The following is a 26,469-nucleotide window of genomic DNA, read 5'->3' as shown; positions in this document are numbered from 1 at the left end:
AGTATTGCCACAGAGGTTTTGAAGACCCACATAATTAGTATAAGCTCTGCCTCAATTCTGAATAACTGTGATTTAATCCTACAGGTATGTAACAGAATTTGTAAACCTAGGCAATGTTTCAGCTCTTCGAACTTTCAGAGTATTGAGAGCTTTGAAAACTATTTCTGTAATTCCAGGTAAGAAGTAGTTGGTGTCAGGTGTTAGGCCCCTCGTATCTCCAACTGTTATTTGTGTGCTGTCATTGTGTTTGTGTGTGAACTCCCCTATTACAGATATGTGACAGAGTTTGTGGACCTGGGCAATGTCTCAGCGTTGAGAACATTCAGAGTTCTCCGAGCTTTGAAAACAATATCAGTCATTCCAGGTGAGAGCGAGGTTAAACACTGAGGCTGACTTTTGTTCATTGAATTCACTTCCTTTGAGCATAAGTCTTGTTGTTTGCTGCTCATGTTGCCAAAAAAAAAAAAAAAAAAAAAAAGGAATAAAAAGGCATGGATCATTAACCTGGTTTATGATTCTTTGCCTTTTCAGCATTAGCTTCTTTTATTTTGCAAAATCAGCCTTTGAGTTTAACAAAGTCTTGCATGAAACATAAAATATGAGGCCTATGGATTATTTTGCTTTGTTTTTCTGCATTTTATTGTGTATTGACAAATTGCCTCTACATTACAAAAGCTTAGTGCTATGGCATTCTTGGTTTTAAAATTTTTCCTTTTTTTATCACTTAAAATTGACATTATTCTTAAAAATAAGCAAGTAACAGATAGATACCAAGAAGATACCAAAGAGAAAATAAATTATGCACAGGAAAATTTATCAAATGCAAACTTTTTTCATTCAAAATTACTAGCAATTCTATCTCATGCTGCTTTGCACTGTTGTGAAGTCATGTTTAGAATTAACTGGAAACTGAATTATTGGCAGAATATTTAATGCAGAGAAAAATTAGTAAATGCAATCAAATCTGTACTAAGAAAGCATGATTGATAAAGTTTCCTGCTTGAGAATATTATATATTCAATTTATTGGACTATATGTACATTGCATATTCATAAAAAGGAATATTTTTCTTTCATTCATCTTCACAAGCTCTGAGGCTGCTCATGAAGTTTTACCTTTCAAGAAATAAAAAATAATTTCTTTTTAAGTGTCTGCATGGCTTCTTAATTATATGGGAAGGGCAAAGATAGTCTTTGATAATTCTATCAATCTACTCTCTTTGCAGGCCTGAAGACTATTGTAGGAGCCCTGATTCAGTCTGTGAAGAAGCTCTCGGATGTGATGATCCTGACTGTGTTTTGTCTGAGTGTATTTGCACTGATAGGGCTGCAGCTGTTCATGGGCAACCTGAGGAATAAATGCCTGCAGTGGCCTCCAGACAATTCTACTTTTGAGATAAACATTATTTCCTACTTTAACAGCACAATGAATGAAAACGGTACTTTTGTTAACATGACAGTGAGCACGTTTAACTGGAAGGATTACATCGAGGATGAAAGTAAGAATTTCTGATATAACTATTTTAATATATTTGTGGCTAAAATACATAATTATTTGTGACCAAGTAAAGAACATTGAAGGGTTTATATTTCTGACTTATGTAGAACTGCTTACAGTCACTGATTTACAGAGATCAAATAAAAACAATAAAAAATACAACAATCAGAAAGGTTCCTAAACATGCTACAAAGGGATCAATAGCTAGCCACTATGATTTAACACAATTTATTTTTATTTTACTTTGTATTGCTTTCAGGTTTATTTGATCTACTCATATATATTTCTAATGCTTTCTACACAGCTCATTTTTATATTTTGGAAGGACAAAGAGATGCCCTACTTTGTGGTAATAGCTCTGATGCAGGGTAAGACCCTTTCAAAAATTCTATGTTATGCTCTGTAGAAAAAGAAGTAACATGAGATCGAGTTGCAAATCCATATTTAGCAGGGTTACAGAACTTATGGAGTTTTGCAGCTAAGTGAGAATTTCTTATTGAAGTCAAAATGTTTTACAGTCTGGCTAAACAAAATAGTAATTATAACAGCCTTTTTCCTGCTTCATTGGAAAATGAACATCGTTTTATTGATAAGATCTGAAATTTTTTAAGTCTCCTTTGATGATTTAGAAAGTAGGAGGAAACAAAAGTTAAAAGTGAGAAAGAGAATATAAAAAATATTAAGAAAGCACAGCAGTGACTTCATAGTTCAAGACTGAATCTGTTTTTTCAAGCCTAACTCTTTCACTTCTGGCAAATTCTGCCATTTACATGTGCCAAATTATGAGCCTAGAATTGTTAGCTGAACTTGGATGCCTGACAGGCAGCAGTGAAGAGGTTTACTAAAAATATATCTATTAGCATTATGTGGGAAATCCCTAATACTACAATTGGATTTAGCTAATAGTATGTTTTAATCTGTCTGTAGCCTTAACAACATTTTAGCAATTATTTCTGCCAGGAAATAATGAATTTGGAATAGAGTTTCTATTTGCAAAATGTAATTGAAGAGAATTTTAATATTTAGGTAATTTCAGCCAGTGAGTAGATGAAAGGGATATCTTTAATCTACTATGTTGTTAGTTAAATTCTTGGGAATTTTTTTCTGAATTAATTTTATTGTAATTTATGGATTTTCTGTTGAAAAATAATGTATATTCTTCCAAAAGATAATACATATTTTCTAGATGGGAATAAAGGTTTTGACTAAGTCCTCGTATTTGATTTTCACATAGGCAATGTCCAGAAGGATATATATGTGTGAAAGCTGGCAGAAACCCCAATTACGGCTACACAAGTTTTGACACCTTCAGTTGGGCTTTTTTGTCACTGTTTCGGCTAATGACTCAGGACTTCTGGGAAAATCTCTATCAGCTGGTAAGAAATTATTATTACTTAAATAGTAAACTGTTGGTGACATTCAAAATGACATAAATAGGCTTATTTTTGCATGAGCTGAAAAAGATAAGTTGTGGAATAATATATAAATATGCTTTCTACTCCCTAGACACTGCGTGCTGCTGGGAAGACATACATGATATTTTTTGTTCTGGTGATTTTTCTGGGCTCTTTCTATCTGATAAACCTGATCCTGGCTGTGGTTGCCATGGCCTATGAAGAACAGAATCAAGCAACAATGGAAGAAGCTGAGCAGAAAGAGGCAGAATTTCAACAGATGCTTGAACAACTGAAGAAGCAACAAGAAGAAGCTCAGGTAATAATGGAAATTGTACTTTCTGAACAACCTTGTCCTTAAGGCAAGGAGAAAAATCTTTCATGATTAAGAACACAAACAAATTGTGCAGTGAATTTCAGAAAATAAAACGTCTTGTTTACTATGCAAGTTATAGAAGTGTAAATAGCCAATAGTAAGAAAAAGCAAGCTAAAGGTACAAACAAGAATGATACTTAATACACCAAAAGACTGCAAAAGTAAAATGTTTTTCATAAAAGGGCTCTAGAAAACCAATTTGAGTAGTTGTAAATAATGGTGATTTTAAGTTACAGATCTTATAAATAGCATGAAAAAAATCTAGTGATGTTACTTCTGGTTTACAGCTGAGTTAGAATTGCCAAGCTTGATGTATTTAATAATTCTCCCCAAATATTAATCAAATAGAGAGAAGGATTGTAATCAGTGTTTTTCAAGGTTTCTCTCCAGCAAGGTAATTAAAAATATCCCTAACTGAAACTGTCGTAAATCAGGAGTCTAAGTATTCTTCGAACAGACAAGTAATATTCAAAAACAGATGAGCAATATTCATAACAAAGATATTATTTTAGAATTCTTTTAAAGTAATCTTTGTTTTTTGAAAAGAGAAGAAAATTATTTAAAGTTTTATGAGTACTATAAAAATATATAAATATTTATATATATATAAAGTTTTATAAGTACTATTTTTGGTAGTATTTTACAGGTACTTTCACTAAGTTAGAATGACTCCATGAAGTGCTAACAAAAAGACAAACTCTGTCTTTTGCTTGAAAAGAAAGCTTTATGTATGACTCATGAAATCTCATTAGCATGTCTTTATTTTAGTAATTGAATTTTACCCCTTCCAAATTACTAAAGAAAGAGTAGAATGCTGTAAAAATCAAATTTAGAAAGGTTTAATGTCAGCAAAGTATATATTGCTGTGTTTTTCTTAAATCTGATGTTTTAATGGCTTAAAGGCACTAAATGACATTATACTAAAAAATATCAGCAGGCTCATCTAGATGTTTGTGTATCTGAGAGTGGGGGAAAATGAAGCTGATTCAGACTTAGAAAGAATAGAATAAGAAACACAGACTAAAAGTAAGGTTGAATAAAGACCCTGAAAGTAATTTTATTTTTTTTAAATGAGCAACCAGTACATTCATTATAAGTAAAGCATAATTACAGCCAGGATCTCTTTTGTTTGTGAAAACATTAGCAGTACAGGGTGGACAACTGAAGTGTTGAATTGGTTGCTAAGGCAGAAATTAGTCTGGGACCCATCTCTTCACCCCCTTCACATTGAACCTATTCATCCAGAAACTTAAGTCATCACAGTGATTTTTGGATTGCTCCACTTGTTTGACCTTTACTGTTAGTATTATGAAGTAGATGGGTGATGACTCAGCATCTGCTGCCTTTGTTTCTGTTAGAGTCTTTGAAGGATGATATTCTGGAACCAGTAAGACAAAATTTTGACTACTGCTTATTTTATAAATACTTCAGAATCTTTTTATTACTCCATTTAGCAGAAAAAGTCTGTATCAAGTCAACTTGTATAGCATGGGTTGTATATTGTGGCAAAGAAAGACATTAGTTCATACTATGAGCTTTCAAACTATCCTTTCCTGCTGTAAAGAGATGTCATAATTCCTGAAAAACTTGGCATAGAATATAATGTTTTGCTAGATAATTACTAGTCATCTTTGTTATATAACCCTAGTTTCTTGCAATTTATCACACCACCCTTTTTTGTAAGCTATGAGCAGCCTATCATCTCCCTAAAGATATTTCCACTACAGAATTTCATCACAAACTCCCACAGTTCTTTTGAGGAACAGCACTGGACATACTCTCAATTGTTCTTTTTTTCATGACTAAAATAACCTTTTCCCTAATGAACCAAAACAAGTAGGCTGACCACTGTAGTTAAAGATACTGGTCCTGAGTTTTGGGATGACTGTTCCAGTAAGTCATCTCACACCTTTCCACAGAGAAGAAACCTAAACTTATTTTCTTCTCTCAGGCTGTAGCATCAACAGGAAATAAATGCATCTTTGCATATCTATAAGACCTAGAGTGCAGATACAGTGGGACATGTGGAGAGGAAACATGAAGAGGAAGGAAGGACTTGAAGACATGTCTAGAGGTTGTGCCTGGTACCAGCAAAGGCTGAAGGAAAATAGAGTGTTCTTACTGTGAAGACAGTGAGGAAAGACTGGGTTCAACTGCTTTCAGGGGGCTAGCTGGATTTGATACATTAACTCACAGGATGAATGTTAGGCATTAGTTTTCTCTGTAAGAGCTCAGAAGGAATCAGCTGAATTAGACCATGATGTGGGGCTTTTCTCAAGAGAAAAATGGAATAACAGGACCAAAATACATGAAAAAGCATTATATTAACCCTTTTCTGACTCCTTTTATTTCAGACAAGTGTCTTGTGCAGGAATTCTTTAACAAATAGTGTAGCTATTATTCTGTCAAAGTTGGTGCTTCAAATAACTCATGCTGCAAAACAGTGAGGAGCTGTACAACTCAATATTTTATCTTCAGTACAATTTGTTTGGGTATATATACACACTCAAGAGTGTATGAAGAACATTATTATCACAGTGGTAATAAAAACCAGTTGATAAAAGACTATAAAATTATTCTTTTTTTGGCCTACTAAGAATACCTTGCTTTGTAACCTGACAGACAACAGCAGCAGTAGCAGCAGCATCAGTTGCATCAAGAGATTTCAGTGGTGTAGGGGGATTAGGAGAACTCCTGGAAAGCTCTTCAGAAGCATCAAAGTTGAGCTCAAAGAGTGCTAAAGAAAGAAGAAACAGAAGGAAGAAAAGAAGACAGAAAGAAATGTCTGAAGCAGAGGACAAAGGAGATACTGATAAGTTCCCCAAGTCTGAGTCAGAAGACAGTATCAGAAGGAAAGGTTTCCGCTTCTCCGCAGAAGGAAGTCAACTGACATATGAAAAAAGGCTCACTTCTCCTCACCAGGTACAGCACTCTATTTTACTAAATCATGTTCTGTTTTATTTTCACTGATATTACAGCAGGTTTGCATATTGGAAGTTATGTAAATGGTAAGGGAAGGAAAAAGGTAGTACCATTCACAGTGTTTGAGATGCCAAAGGGATAAAAACAATGTACCAAGAATACTTATAAACTTAATTCATACATTTCTGAAAATGTATTTCTGAGGATGTGTCTAGTAGACTAGAGAAAGAAAGATTGGTATTAATATATATGTGTTAATGAACCATACATTTTCTGTTCTGGATCCATTTCAAAACTATACAAATATGTGCGTTTTTTAGCAGACTGCAACATCAAAATACTCTGCACAGGAAATCCCACATTACCATTGATTTCTATTATTTTCCTTAATTAACTTCTTTGATATGAAGATAATGAGAAAACTAGCACTAGTACTACACAATAAGGACAAACTACACAGGGATCTTTCGGGCCTGTATGTGTAGCAATTTAGTCATACTGTTATTTTTCATTAGAAATCATGGAAAATCATTAGAAATCATGGAAATCATTAGAAATTATGGAGAATCATTGCAATCATAGGAAAACAAGTAGTTTATGAAGGGCCTCTGGAAATCATTTAATCCAAAATGCTAAGCTCTACTCCCATAAATCACAGGGTCACTTTTGTCACCTTTTGTCACCTAAGAATATGCCCTCTGTACTTGGCATTGTGGTGAGGCCACACCTTGAATCCTGCATCCAGTCCTGGGTCCCTCTGTACAAGACAGTCATAGAGCTGCTGCAGCAGGTCCAGAGAAGGTCCAGTGAAGGTCTAGAGAGTGAGTTGTATGAGGAGAAGCTGAGGAAGGTGAGGGTGTTTAACCTGGAAAAGAGTCGCAGGTAGCACCTTATCACTCTACAACTCCCAGAAAGTTTGTGGCCGGGTGGAGGTGAGCCTCTTGTCCTAGGCAACCAGTGACAGGATAAGAGGAAATAGCCTCAAGATGGCCAGGGGAATTTGAGACTGGACATCAGGAGGAATTCCTTCATGAAAGGATTTTAAAAAATCAGAATGGACTACCCAGATAGGTGGTGGAGTCAGTGTCATTTGAAGTGTTCAAGAAATGACTGGACATAGCATTTAGTGCCATGGTTTAGTTGACAAGCTGATGATCAGTCAAAAGGTTGGGCTTGATGATCTTGGTTGGAGGTCTTTTCCAGCCTAAATGATTCTGTTTTACCTTTGCATATTTCAAGGCTATACACAGTTATGGCATTTTTTAAAAAATCACTCAAAATGCATCTCTTCAAAGTGATAATGTGTGGTCTGAGCCAATAGATTACTTTTACCTCCAAATATTACCAGGTTAGGAATAACTTCTTAATTAAAGACACTCTTGACTTTTTTTTTTTTGCAGTTGTAACAAAGCTTTGGGGCAAAAGTTGACAGAATACAACTAAAACTTAGGTGCCACAAGAGTGAAAGAATTGCAAACAGGAGATTTGATAAAGAAGAGCTCATTTGTTTTGTTAGCCATGGAGAATCTCCCTGGTGAGACAGGGTCCAGAGCATGAAACAATGAGGTAGAATGGTAAGGGGAGATAATCTGCTCAGTTGGGCCCTTTAAGAGGTTTTGTCCTTTAATACCACATTCCGTATGCAGATGAATGATGCCGTGTGCCAGAAAAGTAAAGCCTTCCTTTCAGTTCTTACTTTCTGATAGCATGTAGACACATAGATTTCTGCCTCTACTTGTGTAAAAATTGCAGCCATTTTGGCTTATATCTTTTGTCTCAATGCAGCAGGGACTTGCAGAATAGACATTACTTCTCCCAAATCCCTGAGGGGGCTGATCCAATTAGCTGTACTCAAAATGTGGCAACATATATTGGAAAGATTGGCCTGCAAATAAAACATAGCAGCCATGGGAACATTCTCTAAAAGAACAAGGCTATCACTGGTAGCCAGATGAAAACCTGGTGAGCATGTCATTTTTTTAAGGACTGTATGTTGCCCACATATATTTACAAGGAAATGTAAAAAGGGTGTAGTAATTAGTTTACTGCTTTGTCAGAATTTAGTGTCATGTTCCATAGAAGCTAGGGTTTTTTTCTTGATAAAATTATCTTTCTGTATAAGCAAAAAAAGCACTTTTCTCCAGCCAAGTTTACATAAATGGGTTAGCAAAATCATTTAGCTGGTATTTTCCAAGTAATTCAGCCTGAGCCTGACAGCCAGCATAGAAAATTTCAGCCCAAACTATTAAAATTTGGTGTAGCTGTAAGAACAGAAAATAATATATCTCATAATGGTAAACACCTGCCAGGCCTTATAACAGGCAGTTCTACCAGTTCAACACATACATAATGTGTGAATTTATACATCTGACTATGCATATACGGAAATACATATGGGTTGATATATATATATATATATACACAGTGTTTGATTTTCAAAGTATTAATATAGGTTTATATAGGACAGTTTTCACTTTCATTTTAATTATCCTGGGATCAAACCCACTGCTATTAGGTATGAGGACTTTCCACCTGCAGAAATAGTAAGAAAGTGACAATAGTCTCAAAACAGGTTTTTGATGAACCAAGATGTGAAGATTTGCAAAAATGCAGAACTGAAGAAGGCTGAATGTCAGGTTACTTTTCTCCACAATTAGTACTAATTTTATTTATTCATGAATGTTGTTAATAAAATATGTAGCAAGGGAGAAGAACACTTCATTTACTGGCTTCTACTGTAATTAAAAGATGAATTAGCAAACACCACAGATTTATTTTTCTCACTTGTAACAGAATATCTTTAGGTAACGGTGTCCCTGGTGAATACTTTCTTTGAGCTGCCTGATAACAAAGTGATACCTTCTGGCAGGTGAGTGCAACCTGCTATGGCCCCTGGAGAGCTATGCCTAAGAGTGTTGCTGCTGTTATCTCCAAAGCTTCCCCAAGCTGCCCCTCTGTCTTCTAGTTATTGTTCCCACACTATTGAGCCTATTGGGAAGAGGTCACTCAAGTTCCTTACATCAGTTTAGAAGGATTTCAATGGCAAACTTAAGATCACTTCTGCATCTACCAAACAAAACAGAATAAAGTGATCAGTGAGCATTATTAGTTGCTATCCCTAGGAATCCAGGGGATTAAGAAGAGAAGTAAAAGACTTTTAGCTCTGTACTATAATTGAAGGAATAAAAGCAAGTACCTTTCAATATCACAGTATCTTGATAGTGATATTGAAAACTGTCTCCAGCACAGTCCATGACAGTTCAATGCACATTCTTCACTAAGAACTGTTCAACCTTGTTTATGTCTTCTGCACAACTTTTCCTCAGTCCTGCTACGTTACCTTAAAAGAATTTTCCCCCTCTGCTTCAGGTCCCCTGGTGAACACATTTCTCTAGTGGACACACTTATACTATGGAAGAAAAAAGTGACTATCCTTCCTCCAGCACTGTAATTATTCTTTGAAAAGCCAAGAACTTACAACTTTAGTTCTAATGCTGTTTCATTTGGTTTGTTTTAAATCTTTTACAGTCTTTGTTAAGCATTCGTGGTTCTCTGTTCTCACCAAGACGCAACAGCAAAACCAGCATTTTCAGTTTCAGAGGTCACGCAAAGGATGTAGGCTCTGAAAATGACTTTGCTGATGATGAGCACAGCACTCTTGAAGACAATGAGAGCAGAAGAGATTCTCTCTTTGTTCCAAATCGACATGGAGAAAGGCGCAACAGTAACGTTAGCCAGGCCAGTGTGTCATCTAGAATGATACCAGCCCTTCCAGTGAATGGGAAGATGCACAGCACTGTGGATTGTAACGGAGTGGTTTCCTTGGTTGGAGGACCTTCAACTCTAACTTCACCTACTGGTCAGCTTATACCAGAGGTAATTGTAAGTAAGCCAGTATTTATTACAGTTTGGTTCAGGCACAGAATTTTCTCTTATTCTTCATCTCTGCATTCCTTATAATTTCTTAAAGAAATAATTTGAAATAGTTTCTAAATAAGAGAAAATAAAGGAAAAATAGTCCTCAACCTCCTATGTCTAAAGTATGATATTCTTCTTGCTTTCAGCAAGAGATCTACACACAGAAAAAAAGATTAATTGAATTTGACAATTTGCATATAGTTTCACTTCAACAAAGTAGATATTCAATATATAAATAAGGCTATAGGTTGGAAATATGTATAGGAAAACTCCTTTAAAATTAAACAAAAGTGGCTACTACTCTCATGTGAGTTATTAGAAAAACCCATTCTGAATTCTCAAGGACTTTTTTCTCTTTCATGAAAAAAATATGTATAATTCCTATGTACCTTTGAAATTACATTTTAGTCTTAGTTTCAGACTTCTGTAAACTAAGATGTTCTTTCAAACATTCAAATATGCAAGCCTTTTTCATCTATAGTATTTTTTTTAATTATTATAACTATTTATTACTATTAGTATTATCAAGGAGGTACCAAGCAAAATTTTTGTTCATCCAGTCGTTTAAATGTGAACCACATTTGGTCCCACACTATGTTGGGTCCTGCAGTTGATTTTTTGTACCACTGTACAAAATTCCCACTGAGCTCCTCAATAAAGAAAAAAGAAATCCTGACAAGAACAGAAGCATTCAGTGAAAAGCAGAGTACATTGCTCAAAGCTGATCTCACTATCACTACAATATTTATGCAGTAAATATGGTTAATTGGTTGTTGAAAAGTATGATCTAATTCCTCAGTATTTCATTTACAGGGCACCACTACAGAAACAGAAATAAGGAAAAGAAGACTGAGTTCATACCAAATTTCCATGGAAATGCTGGAAGAGTCTGCTGCAAGACAAAGAGCAATGAGCATAGCCAGCATACTTACAAATACAATGGAAGGTATGTAGTGCATTTTATCTGACAGGCCATTCAGTGAAGTTCTGTTAACTACATGTACAGAGAAAATATTTATATCAATTTCTTTGTAAATGTAAAACTGGCATGTGGAGTCTCTGAACATCAGATACAAAAGGCTTTTGAGCATTTCTAAGGTCAGTTACACAATCTGAATGCTTAACCATGTTTCATGACACCTTCCAAAATATTACGCTACCGAGTGGACTAATAGAGATAAAATGATGGTATCTAGGGGATTGCCAGAGCCTCAAACAGAAAATATAGGGATCTTTTTTTTTTTCCATTAGACATCAGCAGGAAAAATCAATTAAGATAACCCAGGAACTGCCACAATAAATGCAGTGATGTGCTAGAACAGTCATTTGCCTTAGGCTTAAAATCCAAGGATAGACAATAAGAAATTGGAATGAAAAATATAAAGGAAAAAAATCCAAATGTAATCAACACATGCTGATGCCCACAAAGTCTCTTATGCATTTCTTAAATTTTCATAGTTATGGAATTTATAAAAATATTCCATAAATAAAAATATAAAGAAGCATACTTTTGGGGATTTTTTTTTTTATTTAACAGAAACTGACTATGCTCACTCTTCATACATATACCATTGAAATATATTTATAAGCTTGAAGGATCTATCTACTGGATCATGGCAAAGTGTGGCACGTGTTACAGTCAGACCAACCTTGCAGATTCAACATATATTCTAAAATGAAATTACCAAGAAACTTTACAGTGTTATTAAGCCAGTACTGAAATATAATTTTAAAGTGAGTTCTGAAGTTCTTTGCTCTCACATAAACAAGTAGATCACAAACTAATTGTAGTCAGAAATTATATCTTGTATCACCTCAAGTATTAGTTTTTTCTAAAGAAAATTGTTCTCACTAACTTCTATCTTCCCTGCAAGTGTGAGCTGTTGGTGCCTCTTAAATCTTGGTTCTCCTCTCTGTAAACAGGATATCTCCTTAGAGAGTGCTGCATTCTGCTTCCAGTTAAATAGTTTGTCCCTCCTGTCTCTTGACTAGAAAAAAACATGTCAATGTAAGCAAAAATTTCCTGACAGTTCACCTCCTTACCCATATCTGGTTTCCGCCATTTCAGGAATTGCTACGTTCAGCAACAGAGTCTGTGTCAACTCAGCACCCAGTGTGAGTGGTCACTTTTGTCAAGGCTGGTGCTATTCTGCCTCTCAGCATTCTGAGTTGCATGTTCAGAAATGTGATTATACCAACCGATCCTTACATTCCTTCAGACGTACTGTCTTATGGTTTATAAAGACTATAGAAAGCTTTAGCTACTTTTGATAGCTTTTTCTGCCTGGAGAACTTGTTGGTTTCAGTAGTTTGAAAGCTTTCAACTTCCAGTAATTCCACCAACATAGGACAATATAAAAAGCAGAACTCAATCCACTATCCTCAAAGTGTGTATTTTTGCAGCAAATCTTCATTAGAAAATCTGTGAAACAGATACTGTAGCAAAATCATCCATACGTGTTATGATGATAGAGATCTCACTGTGCTCTAAGGGATGCCTAAAAATGAGAAATTTCAGACAGGTTGATACCACTATACAAAATATAATCAAAACTCTTGTGGACATTTCTTATCTATTTTGTAGTCTAATTATTTCTCACTTGAGCAATCAACAATGTTCCTTCTACACTGACCTTGAACATCCCATCGCATTAGATATTCATCCTTGTTATTATTAACTTAGAAGAAGTTTATTCTTCTGCAACTTGACAATATTGACAGTGGAATGGAAGAAAAAATAGTTTCCAAAGATTCTAATTGAGAGCAGTTGCTAAACAGTTGTTTTGCTAATACAGATATATGTTCTGGTTTTCAAAGCAAATTAAGTTGAAATTTAAAAATAAGAAAACAGGCATAGTCATTTGTCTCAGATGATTTACTCTTTAGTATTTTACACAAGAACTTCCAGAAGATACATTTGTAATATTATTTTTTTCTATTTTTTTTTTCTATTTTTTTCAGAGCTTGAAGAATCCAGACAGAAATGCCCACCATGCTGGTACAGATTTGCAAATACTTTTTTGATCTGGGATTGCTGGAGTCCATGGTTAAAAGTAAAGCATGTCGTCAATTTAGTTGTGATGGATCCATTTGTTGATCTTGCTATAACTATTTGCATTGTTTTAAATACCTTGTTTATGGCCATGGAACATTACCCAATGACAGAACAGTTTAGCAGTGTCCTTTCTGTGGGGAACCTGGTAAGTAGTTTGTCATTAACTACTTGATGTAAAAATACCCTTTTCTACAATAAGAAACTTATACATGTATTGTGTTTGTTTAAAACTATTCCAGAATGTCTTTTTATAATCAGTTTAGAAATGGTATTTGTGATTTTCACAGGTAAAGTGATTTTTTTTTTTTTACTGGAGCCTTTATCATTCATGAATATATGTTTTTAACTGCTATAATGGAATATGTGTGGAAGTTCAGTCTTCAGTGGAATGCAAGATTTCTTTATATCTACCTTGGGTTTTTTCTTTCAAATGTTACGGTAGATTATGCTCTTTTTACCATGGTACTGATACAGCATCACAGCAAATACTTTTCTTCTGTACAAAATTGACAAAATATTTAAAGTCAGAATTTCTCTTGGAATTTTTTTTCAATTACACTACAGTGAAAATATTTTTACAAAAAATGTATGCTCCCGAACTTCTGTTGTGCTGCACAAACCACTGATCACTACGCATTGCAAGAAAGTGTTGAATTAAATTCTGGACTTAAAAACACTGAGATGCATTGATAATTTCACATTTGGCATTTGGAGATATTTCAAATAACATTATCAACCTGAAGTTCATTTTCCTAAAAGGAAATAGCCATCATGCAGCATGGTAGCTATGTGTGAAAACTCTATACTCTTACAAAAAGCACAGGACATGAAACTCCAACTTCCCATGTCTACAAGACAGACTTTAGAGAGTCTGTGCTTAGACAGTCTGATGTTAGAGACTCTCATCTTTTCAGACTGTAAGGGAAAATACTTGCTGTCAAGTCTTCTTACTGGAACCATACTCGTCAAACAGACTTAAAGCACCAGGTCAAATCACATCATCTGCAGGGTGGACAGTCCTGAACATACCAGGAAGCTGAACTGCTGACTGGTCAATAGCTTTTTATATGTTTATCAAACCTCTTTCCTACTATAAATCCTGATTTAGTTACTAGTTTTCAGTGTTTAGAAATACTTAGATACCATTTGGAGATAGCAATCAGATGTTTTTTATAGTAACAGGTAAGAGAACTCATTGGATTAAAAAAAAATCCTCAGGTATATAAATGTGTCATAACAATTCATTACATTTTGTTTTAGGTATTCACTGGGATATTTACAGCAGAAATGGTACTAAAGATTATTGCCATGGACCCTTATTATTATTTCCAAGAAGGCTGGAATATTTTTGATGGTATTATCGTTAGCCTTAGTTTAATGGAGCTTGGTCTTGCAAATGTTGAAGGATTATCTGTTCTTCGCTCATTCAGACTGGTAAATACCTTGACAATCAAATATTTGCATGCAATTATCTCACTCAGAAAATAAAAGCGCTGGTGCCTGCAGTAATTACCATATTTTATAAGTATATATAACATATTTCAGTGACTTGCATTATTTTTCATATGTGCCTAATTTGCAAGCTATAGTTGGTAAGTACAAGTTTAAGGTGTTTGATACCTTTTAGTATCAAATTATCCTATTGATCTTCTATCCAACTGATGTCCTTTGCCAACAAAACATTAACTGCTGTCTTTTAACAATTCTGCGAATCTTTACACTGATTTCATTAATAATATAAGCTGAGTATCTGTGAAAACATACATATTGTCACCAGCACAAAAAATCATAATATTTTTAGTCTTTATATTGTGAACATTACTTTGTGTTACTTGTAAAGAACTTAAGCAGATCCTCTTTTCACATTTATTTTAAGTGGCACCAACAATAAACTTCTAGTCACTCCATTAAATGTAACAGAGTTGTAACAAGTGGACTCTAAGATAACATTTAAATTGAAATATTATTCAGCTTCTATTAGAAATGTATTTTTTATAGCAACTAGTATTGCACAGAAACTAGTTTGAAACTAGTTTATAAATATGTTTACTAGAGGTACAAGATTAATGATTTAAAAGCCTTTATTACCAATAGATACTACATTACTTGAAAACCTTATGTCCTAATACACAGAGCAGGAAGAATTTACTTATTTAGCATTACTTACAATGGTACCCAACTTCACATAACCTAATAGTTTGGGTATTGAATATTATTTTTAAACTAATGTTTACTATTTGAATGGACATTGCATTGTCTGCATCAAGTTTTTTCTTAAAAAATTGGCCTCTTTCTAAGCATGGAAGGCCTAATGTGGTGCTAAGGGAATGAGGAGCTAAACCAGCAAAGAAGGTGTAGTGACGGTGAAGAAAAGTGTAGAAACTTCTTAAAATGTCTAAGAATTGTTCAAGAATCACCTGTAAGTGGATATTTAAAAACAGCAAAAATAAAAGGTCATACAAACACAAATTATTACTTTTTTTACTATGTGCATCACTGAAATGAAATGATAAACAATGCATTTTTGACAAATACTCCATGTTCCTTGCTTTATATTAAAATAATAATGAAGTACTACTGAAGAACAAATTAATCTACAGAAATTGGTATACTCTGCTAAACAACTTGGACCTAGCTTCTATTTTGTAGCTAACACTAGATGCATAACATATTCATATGGATTCTTCTTTTGCAGCTTCGAGTTTTCAAATTGGCAAAATCTTGGCCAACCCTAAATATGCTAATTAAGATTATTGGCAACTCAGTGGGAGCTCTGGGGAATCTGACCCTGGTGCTGGCCATCATTGTGTTCATTTTTGCTGTGGTTGGGATGCAGCTCTTCGGGAAGAGCTACAAGGAATGTGTCTGCAAGATCTCCAGTGACTGTGTGCTCCCTCGCTGGCACATGCATGACTTTTTCCACTCTTTCCTGATTGTATTCCGAGTGCTGTGTGGAGAATGGATAGAAACCATGTGGGACTGCATGGAGGTTGCAGGCCAAACCATGTGCCTTATTGTTTTCATGCTGGTCATGGTGATTGGAAACCTAGTGGTATGTGATGAACATTTTCTTAACATTAACTGTGATCTAAAGGTGCAGGATTTACAGCTAGGCAATGAAAATGTTTGTCATCCTTCTACTTAGAATTAAAAAATTAATCTGAATGTGCTAAGATTTAGGTAAAAAAATTTGAAGATCCCCTTTTCCTCTTTTTCATACATTTCTATACACTGAAGTACTCTTACAATGGGTACAAGCATTTAGAAGGAAACCAAAATGTCAACTCCAACATCCTATCATCAGAGTGCTGCAGCTAATTTAGAGGTGCTGTTTAATTTTTAGTACTGAACTTTTTGGATTGTTTACATCTTAAAAAAAAATGAAACCTACAGTGATTTGTCATCCAGCTTAAAATGGTGTTAAAAAGCTTCTAACTCAAGATTGTTCAAGAAACCTTCATAGAAAAGTTTAAATTCAAGCCAACAAGTTAAAATGGAAAATTTCAATTGGAAAATATTGAATTGATGAGAACTTCCCAGAAATAAGTGCTATAAAAGTGATGCACCATTTACACTTTAAGTTTCTTCTCCTGTTAAAATTTGCAGGCAAAATTTCCTGTCTTTAGTGATATTTTTAGCATGATTTAAATTTTTATAAAATAGAATTCAGAATGTTTGTATCTTAGTCATGTACCTAACCTTGCAATCTTGACATTTTACCAGCAAAAATGTGCAGAGCCCCAAAAAGTTATTTATTATCCACAACCTGCTCTACTGATTTTTTTAGAATCATAGAATCATTTACATTGGAAAAGGCCTTTGAGATCATCAAGTACAACTGTTAACCTAGCACTGCCAAATTTAACACTTCTGATATGATTGTATTTACTACATAGCTGTATTCTCTCATCTTGTAGGTATTGAACCTATTTCTGGCCTTGCTGCTGAGCTCATTTAGTTCAGACAACCTTGCTGCTACCGACGATGATAATGAAATGAACAATCTCCAGATTGCTGTGGCAAGGATTCAGAAAGGCATAGATTATGTTAAAAAAAAGATACAGGAGTTCATCCGAAAAGCCTTTGTTAGAAAGCAGAAATCTTTAGAAGAAATCAAGGCACTTGAAGAGCTAAACAACAAGAAAGACAGCTGCATTTCCAATCATACTGCCGTTGAAATAAACAAAGATCTGAATTATCTCAAAGACGGGAATGGAACCACCAGTGGTGTAGGCACAGGCAGCAGTGTGGAAAAATACATAATTGATGAAAATGATTACATGTCATTCATAAACAACCCAGGCCTCACTGTGACAGTGCCCATTGCACTTGGAGAATCAGATTTTGAAAATTTAAATACAGAAGAATTTAGCAGTGAATCTGATATGGAAGAAAGCAAACAGGTAGGATTTTTCATATCTTAAGTGTTAAATTGTAGTCATATATTGATATGTTTTAATTAAAAATTTAGATTTTTTTAAAAACTGTAATATCCCATGTATATTTCATGTTTTAGAATTTAATATATTTTATGGTTTAGAATTTTATGTATTACCACTCAATAAAAAATAATGGTATAGTAGAGGATCCTTAGCATTTACATTTTTAGTATTTTGTTTATTAAAATTTGAAAGATATTTGATTTTAAATATTCATATTTCTTTCACATTTTTATGAGGTTTTAGGACTAGCAAACACTTGATAAAGCATTCTTTCTGTAGTACCTACATGTGATAAGAATTTATGGAATAAAAATAAAAGGCTAAGGAACAATACCAAAGCAAACATAAGTGGAGAAAAAATATTATTTTCAATATTTATGGTAGTTCTAAAAATTAGCCCTGAGATATCACAAATCAGTAATGTATTCTAGATTATCTAAAAGTTTTATGAGTAATATTTGTACAGATTTTGGGTTCAGAGACTATGGCTGGCTGAAATAAAGTAACTAGGTATTGAATGTCATGGTAAAGCAGCAGCTCGAGTTATCCTGGAGAGCAGAATGATCTTGTAATATAGATGCATGCAGAAACAGCTTACTTCAAGGCTTTCTGCTGTTATTTTTGTGCAAAGTGACAGAAGTTGGTCTAAAAAACCAATGCATGTGTTTCAAAATGTAATTGGCTCAAATACCAGAAGTGATCATATACAGGTGCTAATAGTATTCAAGGAAAACTTTGTATATTGGGGTAGTGATCAATGACAAGCTAATAAATGCATTAGCAAAATATAATTATATTTAGCACCATTAGAAATTTAGGAACTTTGAGGTTTAAGGGATCAGAAACCATGGATAAAGTTGTTTTCAATTAGATTAGAAACTGTGATTTTATGTAATAACTCATTAGGCCAAAGGGGTTTGTTTACCATGAAGAAAGCTCTCCTACAAAAAAGCCCTACATTCATGACTTTATCATAGCTGTGTATCTGGCATATTTGCAATAATGATGTATTCCTCAGCACTATCAAACTTCGCCACATTACATTAATGCATAGCCGTGAGCCAGTTAATCATGGTATGGGATTTTTGGTAAAGAACATCAAGATTTGTGTTTATTTGCAGCTGCAAAAAAAAAAAAAAAAAAAAAAAAAAAAAAAAAAAAAAAAAAAAAAAAAAAAAAAAAAAAAAACCTGCTCTGTGTAACAATTTTAAGATGAAGAACAAGATATTCTATCATCTGAGTTGCTCAGTTGTGAGACAAACAGTTTCAACGCAGATATATAAAATAGTACAGCAGTAGTGCTTATCCATGGTAAGTTTAGAATATAAGAAATACAGGAGTGTAAAGCAGTGTAAATTAAGAGATCAACTAGTATTAAAAAAAAAGCCAGAGTGATTCTGTGTCTGAGAGTTAAATGTTTTTCATAAGAGTTGATCTAATAAAATTTGGTTTTCATTTCCAATGAATCTTTAGCAAAATCTTCTACGTCCTTTCATATTTTCTGATGTTTTTTTAAATGGCACTACTCTATATATTTTCTGCTGTCCTTGTGGCAGAAAACTTTGAGAAATACAATTATGAGTGCCTTCCTATTAACTCCGTCAAGTTATAAGCCTAAAAATTTCTGGAATATGGTACTTTTTAAAAGGTTTGTAATACGCATTAGGACATTGTGGGGGTGTGCAGATACTGAATTTGTGGTTACATGACATTAACCTCTGCACTGAAGGAACTTGGAAAGTTTCCATCCACACCTGGTTAGTGATCCCATGGCAGTCTTTGCCACTTTCTCTGCCTCAGAGAAGTTAGGTCACTGGTTGTGCCATAGGTATTACTCCTATGGAATAATAAATAAACATAGGTTTATTTCTCCTGTAAGGTAGATTGAATGGCTCTGTTTACAATGTACTACCATACAATCTATCAGAACAGTTGAGGAAAAAACTAATGCAATGCAAAGGCAGAAACTCCTCTGCTTTCCAGGTGAATATGTGATGTATGTACACCACAAGAAAATGGAGTAAAAGCCCTTCTTGATGTGTTGACAACTTCTGAATGCCAATTTCAAGGTGACTTTCACAAGTCAATTTCTCTGTTCAATTCCAGCTTTGCCTGGTTCAGGCATCACACCTTTATCTTCTAAGGCCATCCTAAAGTTTCTGGTCAGAAATAAATCAAAAGGGATTTTGCCCCTTTTTTTAATGGACTGGTATCTATATGTCTTCAGGAAGAGAAACCAATTGGACAGTGAAAATTTCAGGTGGCTGTGGGAAATCCAGCAGTAAACAATGGATGGTATTAATATTAAGAAATTGTGGAGAAATTGTCAATAGGGTTAAGATAGGTTTAGGATTTCTATGCTGCTTCAGTATTTTCATAGACCGTAGTAGTCAATGCCATTGGGAAACTGAAGCAATAATATTTCCATCAAGTTCTGCTCACACACAACTGTCTATTGTTTAACTGCCTGACATGTATTCATACAGTGCAAGTTTGTATACTGTGAACAGTATCTAAAAAGACAGTATACTGAAAATTGTGAATTTCACTTTCTGCTCTGGATTCCTTATTCAACTCCTTCTGGATTATTTCTATGGAAAGAATAAATGTGGGTAATTTGATTGTGTCTATAAAAATCCACTGGATTTAGAATATATGAACAGAAGTTCTGGCGTGTGACAGGAATCTGTGATGTTTCCCAATCCTCTCCTACCAAGTCAACAGTACTGCTTTCACTACTTTTTTACTACTTTTGCTGCCTTCCGATTGTCTTTTAAGGAAGATAAAGACTACATTGGTGCAGTGTTTAAGTCACCTCTCTAGAACAGTACACCATCACTTGCTTTGTTTTGCCTCTCAAGGGGTCCTACTGGGAAAGCATTCCTGCTAGAAGGCCTGGTCCACAAAAGGAGGGGTAAGAGATGGGGCAGAACTTTTCCTACTTTTCCTGCCTTAACTGTGGCAGTACATATAAAATACCTTGAGGAGATATCCCCTATAATAACATTTTATTTAACATTTTATTTAACATTTCCACAGAGCTGTGGAAAGCTAGATTTGCACAGGAACTGTAAAATTAATTTTTTTTTTTCTGGTTTCTTACTGACTGTCACTGATGTTAAGAGCAGAATGATTATCTGAAGTCTGTTATGCTAGAAGTGGGGCACAGCCTGTGTTTTCCTGAGGAATATACCAGGAGCAAGTAATTACTATAATTGTGGGTGAGTGAGGAACAAATTGTAATAGTTCCTATTTTTTTAGTCATATACACTACAGTAGAAAATAACTCTAGCCATCAAGCTTCATTGGGAAGCCTAGCTATTTTTTTTTTTTTTTTCCTCTTCTAATGCTTTCATGGAAACACTTTCTAATTAATTTGCTGGTTAATAACTTCTAAAATCTGCCAGAATCTATTCTGGAACCTGATAGCAAATTTCAGACCTAAACAAGATCTTTCTTGTTTAGTTTAGCACTAGAAGTTTAGCATATCACTAGAAATTTGAGGACACCTCTTTTTGGATTAGCCATAAAATTTTTTTCAATTATAAAGTTACTTACTGCTTTAGAGTAATAATTGGCTGAAAATACCTGCAAGAAATGAAAATTTCATTGATACTTTGAAGGAGGATTTTTTAATTATCAGAAAAAGAGAAGTGCAAACCCAATGAGGTAATCATCAGAAAAAAACCAGATTTCTGCTCTGAAGAAAAGATACTCAAGATAATTACCTTTGAAGATAAAAAAATTAGAAATAGCTGAAGGGGATAATTTGGTGGGTTTTAACATTAGCATGTGGATGCTGTTTTAATTGTGAAATTAGTAACTATGTTAATCTTAGCAAAGATAAGACTCCTAACTATTGTACATTGTACACCACTTAACAACAGTTCATTAGAGCTGACTGACAGCTTTATAAATATGTTTTTACATTTCAACATGGAAAAATAGTTTCAAGTATATTTCTTAGTTATGGAAAACTTATTTTACAACTAAAGAAATACATATACTTACAGACCTCAATAATTCACAATTCAAAAATCTTTTCTATCTACAGTGTCTGTACAGTAAATACAAATTCAGATTGGAGAAATAAGGCTACTCAGCAGTCTTTTGATGATCACAACAGGTGATTTTGAAAAAATTTAAAGTATCCTTCATCATCAAATCTACTGAATTTTGAAAACAATAAATTCAGTTTTCTGATTGGCTTCATCAGGGCCTTTGTGTCTAGATGAAGTGACAACAACAAGAACAGAGTTACTGCATTCCCAAAAAATAAGCATTTTCATTGGGCTTCAATAAATTTCTTAGCCAAAACAGACTCAGCAGGATTTCATCAATTTTTTTTATTATCATGTTTGAAATGTCCAGCAATATATATATATATTTTTTTTTCTAAAACTGACCAATTCTGGAACAGTATTTTCAGAAGTGACAAATTATTTAAGTTATAGAATAGCTGTGGTTAATGATTTAAACCATATCTCTGGCCACACTGATGCTCCACTGTCCAGGCACTGCTACAATCCTCTTTTGAAACAATGAGATAAAGATTATAGATTCAGAAGTGTATAGCATACTAAATCTGAACTAGAAACTTTACAAAATGTGATAATTCATCACATTTGAGTTGAAGAGAAAATAAGGATGTTTATTTTCAAGAAGATCTAGGAGCTCTACCATTATTAGAGGGTGAAGGAGGAATGGGAAGGCATCCATCTTCAAAGTATTTTGCTTCTTGTATGTACATATTTTTCAAATAAAAGAGGTAATCACATAGTCAGTTAAACAAAGACTAGGACATGAAATAAACCCAACCATTAAAACTTTAATTAATAAGTATTAAGGACTATATAAATACAGGAATAGTTTCCAGATCTGCTAACCATGTCTTTGTTAATTTCATTAATTCCACCGTTATTTATTAATCACAATTTCTGTGTGCAGATTACTAGTTCTAGCATCTATATTTCTAATTTATCTAAAATAAACTAACAAGTTCTGTAGAAAAGTTGGTTGAACATTTCAGGTGGTATGTTTTTTTCCAGCTAATAATAAAATATTTTTAATTATGTTTTAAGTGTGTTAAAGCCATGTTTGAATTAGAGATTCCAAAAAGAGAGAAACTAGTCATCCTGTGTCTTGAACTTCACTACCTACCATTCTTACTTCTCACAGGGGTAAAACCAAGCTGGAGCAATCAAGAATGCAGCTCTGGTGCTTTTTAACCAGGTAGAGCAACGTGTCACCACTTTCACACAGGTTACCTAAGCAAGTTATACATATATATGTATATATATATATAATCACTTTTTAATGGATTTTGATTGGCCTGCATGCTATTCAGCTATGTACCTTCCCTATCCATTGCAAGAGTAGAAACATGCACAGCTGCTCTCTGCTGAGTCTTGGGACTCACATCACAGCATGGTCAGGTGGGATTGGCAAACCCAACATACATTTTTTAACTCCGCTAATGGTTTTTCTGAATATTTAAATACAGTATTTAGCAATAACTGCATGCTCTTCAGGTTTTGGAGTATGGATCATAAAAGTATTGGAATGTTTTACGCTAAAGAAGCCAAAGAAAAAGGGAGCATGCATAGTTTTTAAAAAATAAAAACAACCCTTTTTGATTCAGCCCTTATAAATGTAAATATTTTATGAAATGTGTTAAGTGATTTTGAAATAATTACTGCCATGAGTTCAACTCCTTAATGAATAACATTTGAATTATTGCAGTACCTACTAGTGTAAAAATTACAGTTGTACTTTTAAATCTACAATGCACTGTAAAGCAGATCTTCAAGATGCTACAAACTACACACTATATTCATTTGGACAGTGAATATCTTGAGTTTTATAAACTGGAAGCAAAGCAAACAGTTTCATAATTGCTAAAATTATACCTAGCAAATAACTCTCCCTAAAGAACTGTCAAAAGCTAAACATTTTGCAACTTCTCTTTTCTTAAACCCCTTTATAAATAGTGGTGTTTGGAATGTGCTTCACAATCATGAGTTCCATAAATGAGCTGAGGGACTTAGTTGTGTAAATTAGAAAGTCTACGGAGTAGTCAGCATCATTTTTATAAAACTGCATGTGTATCTATTTATCCTAGGTATTTTTTTCATTATAGGCAAACATGCCCTCGATTGATGCATAATTGGCAGAGCCTTCAGGAATAGCGACAGCAATTATAACAGAGGAGCCAAAGTTACATGCAACTGAGGCTAAATTATTCCAGTAAAACGAGGCATCAAAATTTGGAGGGGACTGATATTTCAGTCCTGTAGTAGGATTGAAAGCTGTTTCCTTCAGGCAGAGTTTCATTGGCTTCAAAAGGATTACCAAGTGGTTAACCTGATACCCTTAACTGTAGTGTAGTATGACCTAGCTATTGTGGTCTGAATTGCCCAGAGATGCCAAAAAAATTAGTATTGGAGGGTATTCTGAAAATTCACAGATTTTAATGAACAAATTTTAAACCAAGATCTGCTTCAAACACCAAACAAAACTCTCTAAGGAGAGAGATTTTATAATTACATTCTTAACATTATATAAAAGTCAAAGGTCTTAAGATCTGAGATTTAAAGTCAGTTTAGAATCACTTTGGAATCATCAATCTCCATTATTTTATATTTTTTCACTCAATTACAGTGCAGCTTTCAAGACTGAAAGGATAAAACCACATGGCTGAATTACGACATGGCAATTTGTAATGGCTGAATCCTTTTATTTTATTGTCACTTGAATCATGAAGCCGTTTGTAAAGCTTAAACTTCAGTAGCCTGCTCTTGCTCTTATTAAAATTTAGAATAGAATCAAATGAGAGCAAGACTGGGTCTTAAGTGAATGCATTTTCTTGTAAATGGGCACATTAACATGCTATTGGTCAAAGCTTGTTTTAATGATTGAAGCTGTTGATAAGAGATGCACTGCTCTGGAAGAACATTATGGAGGCTGATTATACATACATTAACCAAGTATTTGGGTGGGTGATGAAGCATTTTTTTCTTTTCTATCCTACACAATAATATTTATAATACTGTTTTCAGAAAAATATAATCCCACTGAGGTAGTCTTATTGTTTCTTTTATTTTTGTGTGTGATTTCCACAATATTGCTCAGGCTTCTGCTCTAGTCAAGCATGTCGTTTTGCTGATTCAGGCCTTGAGAATGCTGCATCATAAGCAACTGCTTTCAAATGTTTCCTTATAAAGGAAAATGTGATATAATTGAAAATGCAAATAAATATTTACAGGGCATGGTGTGTTCTAGAGGCTGATAACCACATTTATGAGCTGATAAGAAGATTGTGCTAATCCATCACGTATCTTGAGCTTCCTATTAGTTTTATTAGATTTATTACTAGAAAGAATATCATTAACATCGCCTTATTTAAAATATATTGGTTCTTTTCTAATTTAGGGTCTTGAAGCAAAGAAGAGGAGTTTTATTAAGTAATGAGGTTTTTCTCTTAATAATGTGATTGTTTGAGATCATATGAAAAATAATGAAGAGAATGCTTTATATGAAAATTACGGAAAATAATTATAGTAGTTTTTGTTTGTACTGGTTATAAATTGCACTTCTGTCACTTGACTTTGGAAACTATACTGACAGAACTATCTGCAGCAGATTGTACATGGGAAAATGCAGTTAAAAATTTGACTGCCTTTTAATTTGCACTGATAGATTTGTAATGGATGCTTACTATGAACATTTATCTTGCTACTATTAAATCAGTAATTTATTTAATGATGATGGATCAGGCCATTAATTAATTTTACTTTTCCTAAGTTGAATATTTGACAGAAAATTATTTTTTCAATATTTTAGTTTTATTTAATTAAGAAACTGCCTATCATTTCAATGGAAGGTTTCTTATTTCTTGGTATTTCAGGGTTATACAATAAGAGAGTTAATTCACAAGTATTATTTTTAAAAGGGAGACAGCCTTACATGTGGATAATAAGGTGGTGTGCTAAGAATGTTTAATATAGTGTACATTATAGTGGATTCTGGCTGTAAATGTAATAGAGAAATTTAAAATATTCTCACAATGAGATACACAGTACTTAATCTCAGACTCACAGATTTACATGACCAGTAATAAAATTATTCAATTTAGAGGCAACACGGCTGGAACTGTTTTACATAGATAAATTTTGGAAATCGTAGAGGAAGTGCAGTATGAGAAGTGAAATACAACATTGTTGGTCACAATGCAGTAACAACCATGGGACCTGAGGTCTGAGAGACGACATATTGTGTGTACAAAAGGCAGCTTCTTGAAAATTATCTCCGAAATTATCCATCATTCAACATGATTTTTGTTTAAAACTTCATTCACATCATGTAAACGTTAAATATGAGAAAATAATTCCTTACAAAGCTGTATTAAGATATTTGTGCCATTTACTTAATTTCTGGAAGAAAAAGCCCTTAGCTGCTAATACATTTTCCTGAAGAGACTGTGTTTCAACTGGAGAGTTAAATAACTAGTTTTAATTTTCAGCAGTGTCTCTGAAGAAGAAAATACATGGAAAGTGCCTCTTTCAAGAAACAAGTCACTGTTTATTATTTGTTGTGAAATCTAAAGAGTAGGATATTTTTATATTCTAAAAATGTCACTATCTTGAAAACTAAATGTGAAAAGTAGTTGATATTAAGCACTCTCTCAACAAATAGTATAGAAAGATCTTCATACTTTCTAAACATTACTTTCTTCCAAAGGTCAAAGGACATGATCAGTTCTACTTAGCTAAAAGCACAAATCTACTCAGTGCTGGAATGCGCTTTTGTTACATCCGTACCTGTACAATTTAAAGTATTTAAGTGAGAAGTGCATTCTGCATCCCT

The 26,469-nt window shown here is 33.9% G+C and overlaps 1 protein-coding gene and 1 long non-coding RNA gene across 12 annotated transcripts in view; one reads left to right on the top strand and one right to left on the bottom strand.

The window, feature by feature from the left end:
* LOC110469658 (sodium channel protein type 2 subunit alpha) overlaps positions 1-26,469 on the top strand; it is a 68,488-nt gene that overhangs the window by 21,735 nt on the left and 20,284 nt on the right. For 7 of the 11 annotated variants that reach the window (XM_077785010.1, XM_077785006.1, XM_077785009.1 and 4 more), the window contains 12 exons: positions 273-364; positions 1,226-1,498; positions 1,802-1,865; positions 2,732-2,873; positions 3,004-3,210; positions 5,890-6,189; positions 9,718-10,071; positions 10,921-11,053; positions 13,069-13,307; positions 14,423-14,596; positions 15,858-16,214; positions 17,080-17,565. In XM_077785010.1, coding sequence (XP_077641136.1) covers positions 273-364; positions 1,226-1,498; positions 1,802-1,865; positions 2,732-2,873; positions 3,004-3,210; positions 5,890-6,189; positions 9,718-10,071; positions 10,921-11,053; positions 13,069-13,307; positions 14,423-14,596; positions 15,858-16,214; positions 17,080-17,565 — 2,821 coding nt within the window. Of the gene's footprint in view, positions 1-84; positions 177-272; positions 365-1,225; positions 1,499-1,801; positions 1,866-2,731; positions 2,874-3,003; positions 3,211-5,889; positions 6,190-9,717; positions 10,072-10,920; positions 11,054-13,068; positions 13,308-14,422; positions 14,597-15,857; positions 16,215-17,079; positions 17,566-26,469 lie in introns of all 11 variants that reach the window. The other 4 variants (XM_077785011.1, XM_077785008.1, XM_077785012.1 and 1 more) reach the window with 3 other exon arrangements.
* Positions 12,396-26,469, bottom strand: part of LOC144246698 (uncharacterized) — a 59,889-nt gene continuing 45,815 nt past the window's right edge. Inside the window, exon 4 of the long non-coding RNA XR_013340367.1 lies at positions 12,396-12,605. This is a non-coding gene — a long non-coding RNA (uncharacterized LOC144246698). The remainder of the gene's footprint in view (positions 12,606-26,469) is intronic.

Source organism: Lonchura striata, chromosome 8 (genome assembly GCF_046129695.1).
Source record: "Lonchura striata isolate bLonStr1 chromosome 8, bLonStr1.mat, whole genome shotgun sequence".
In the NCBI taxonomy this organism is placed as follows: Eukaryota; Metazoa; Chordata; class Aves; order Passeriformes; family Estrildidae; genus Lonchura; species Lonchura striata.
Note: the sequence above shows the minus strand (reverse complement) of the source record. Positions and strands in the feature narration are given on the sequence as shown.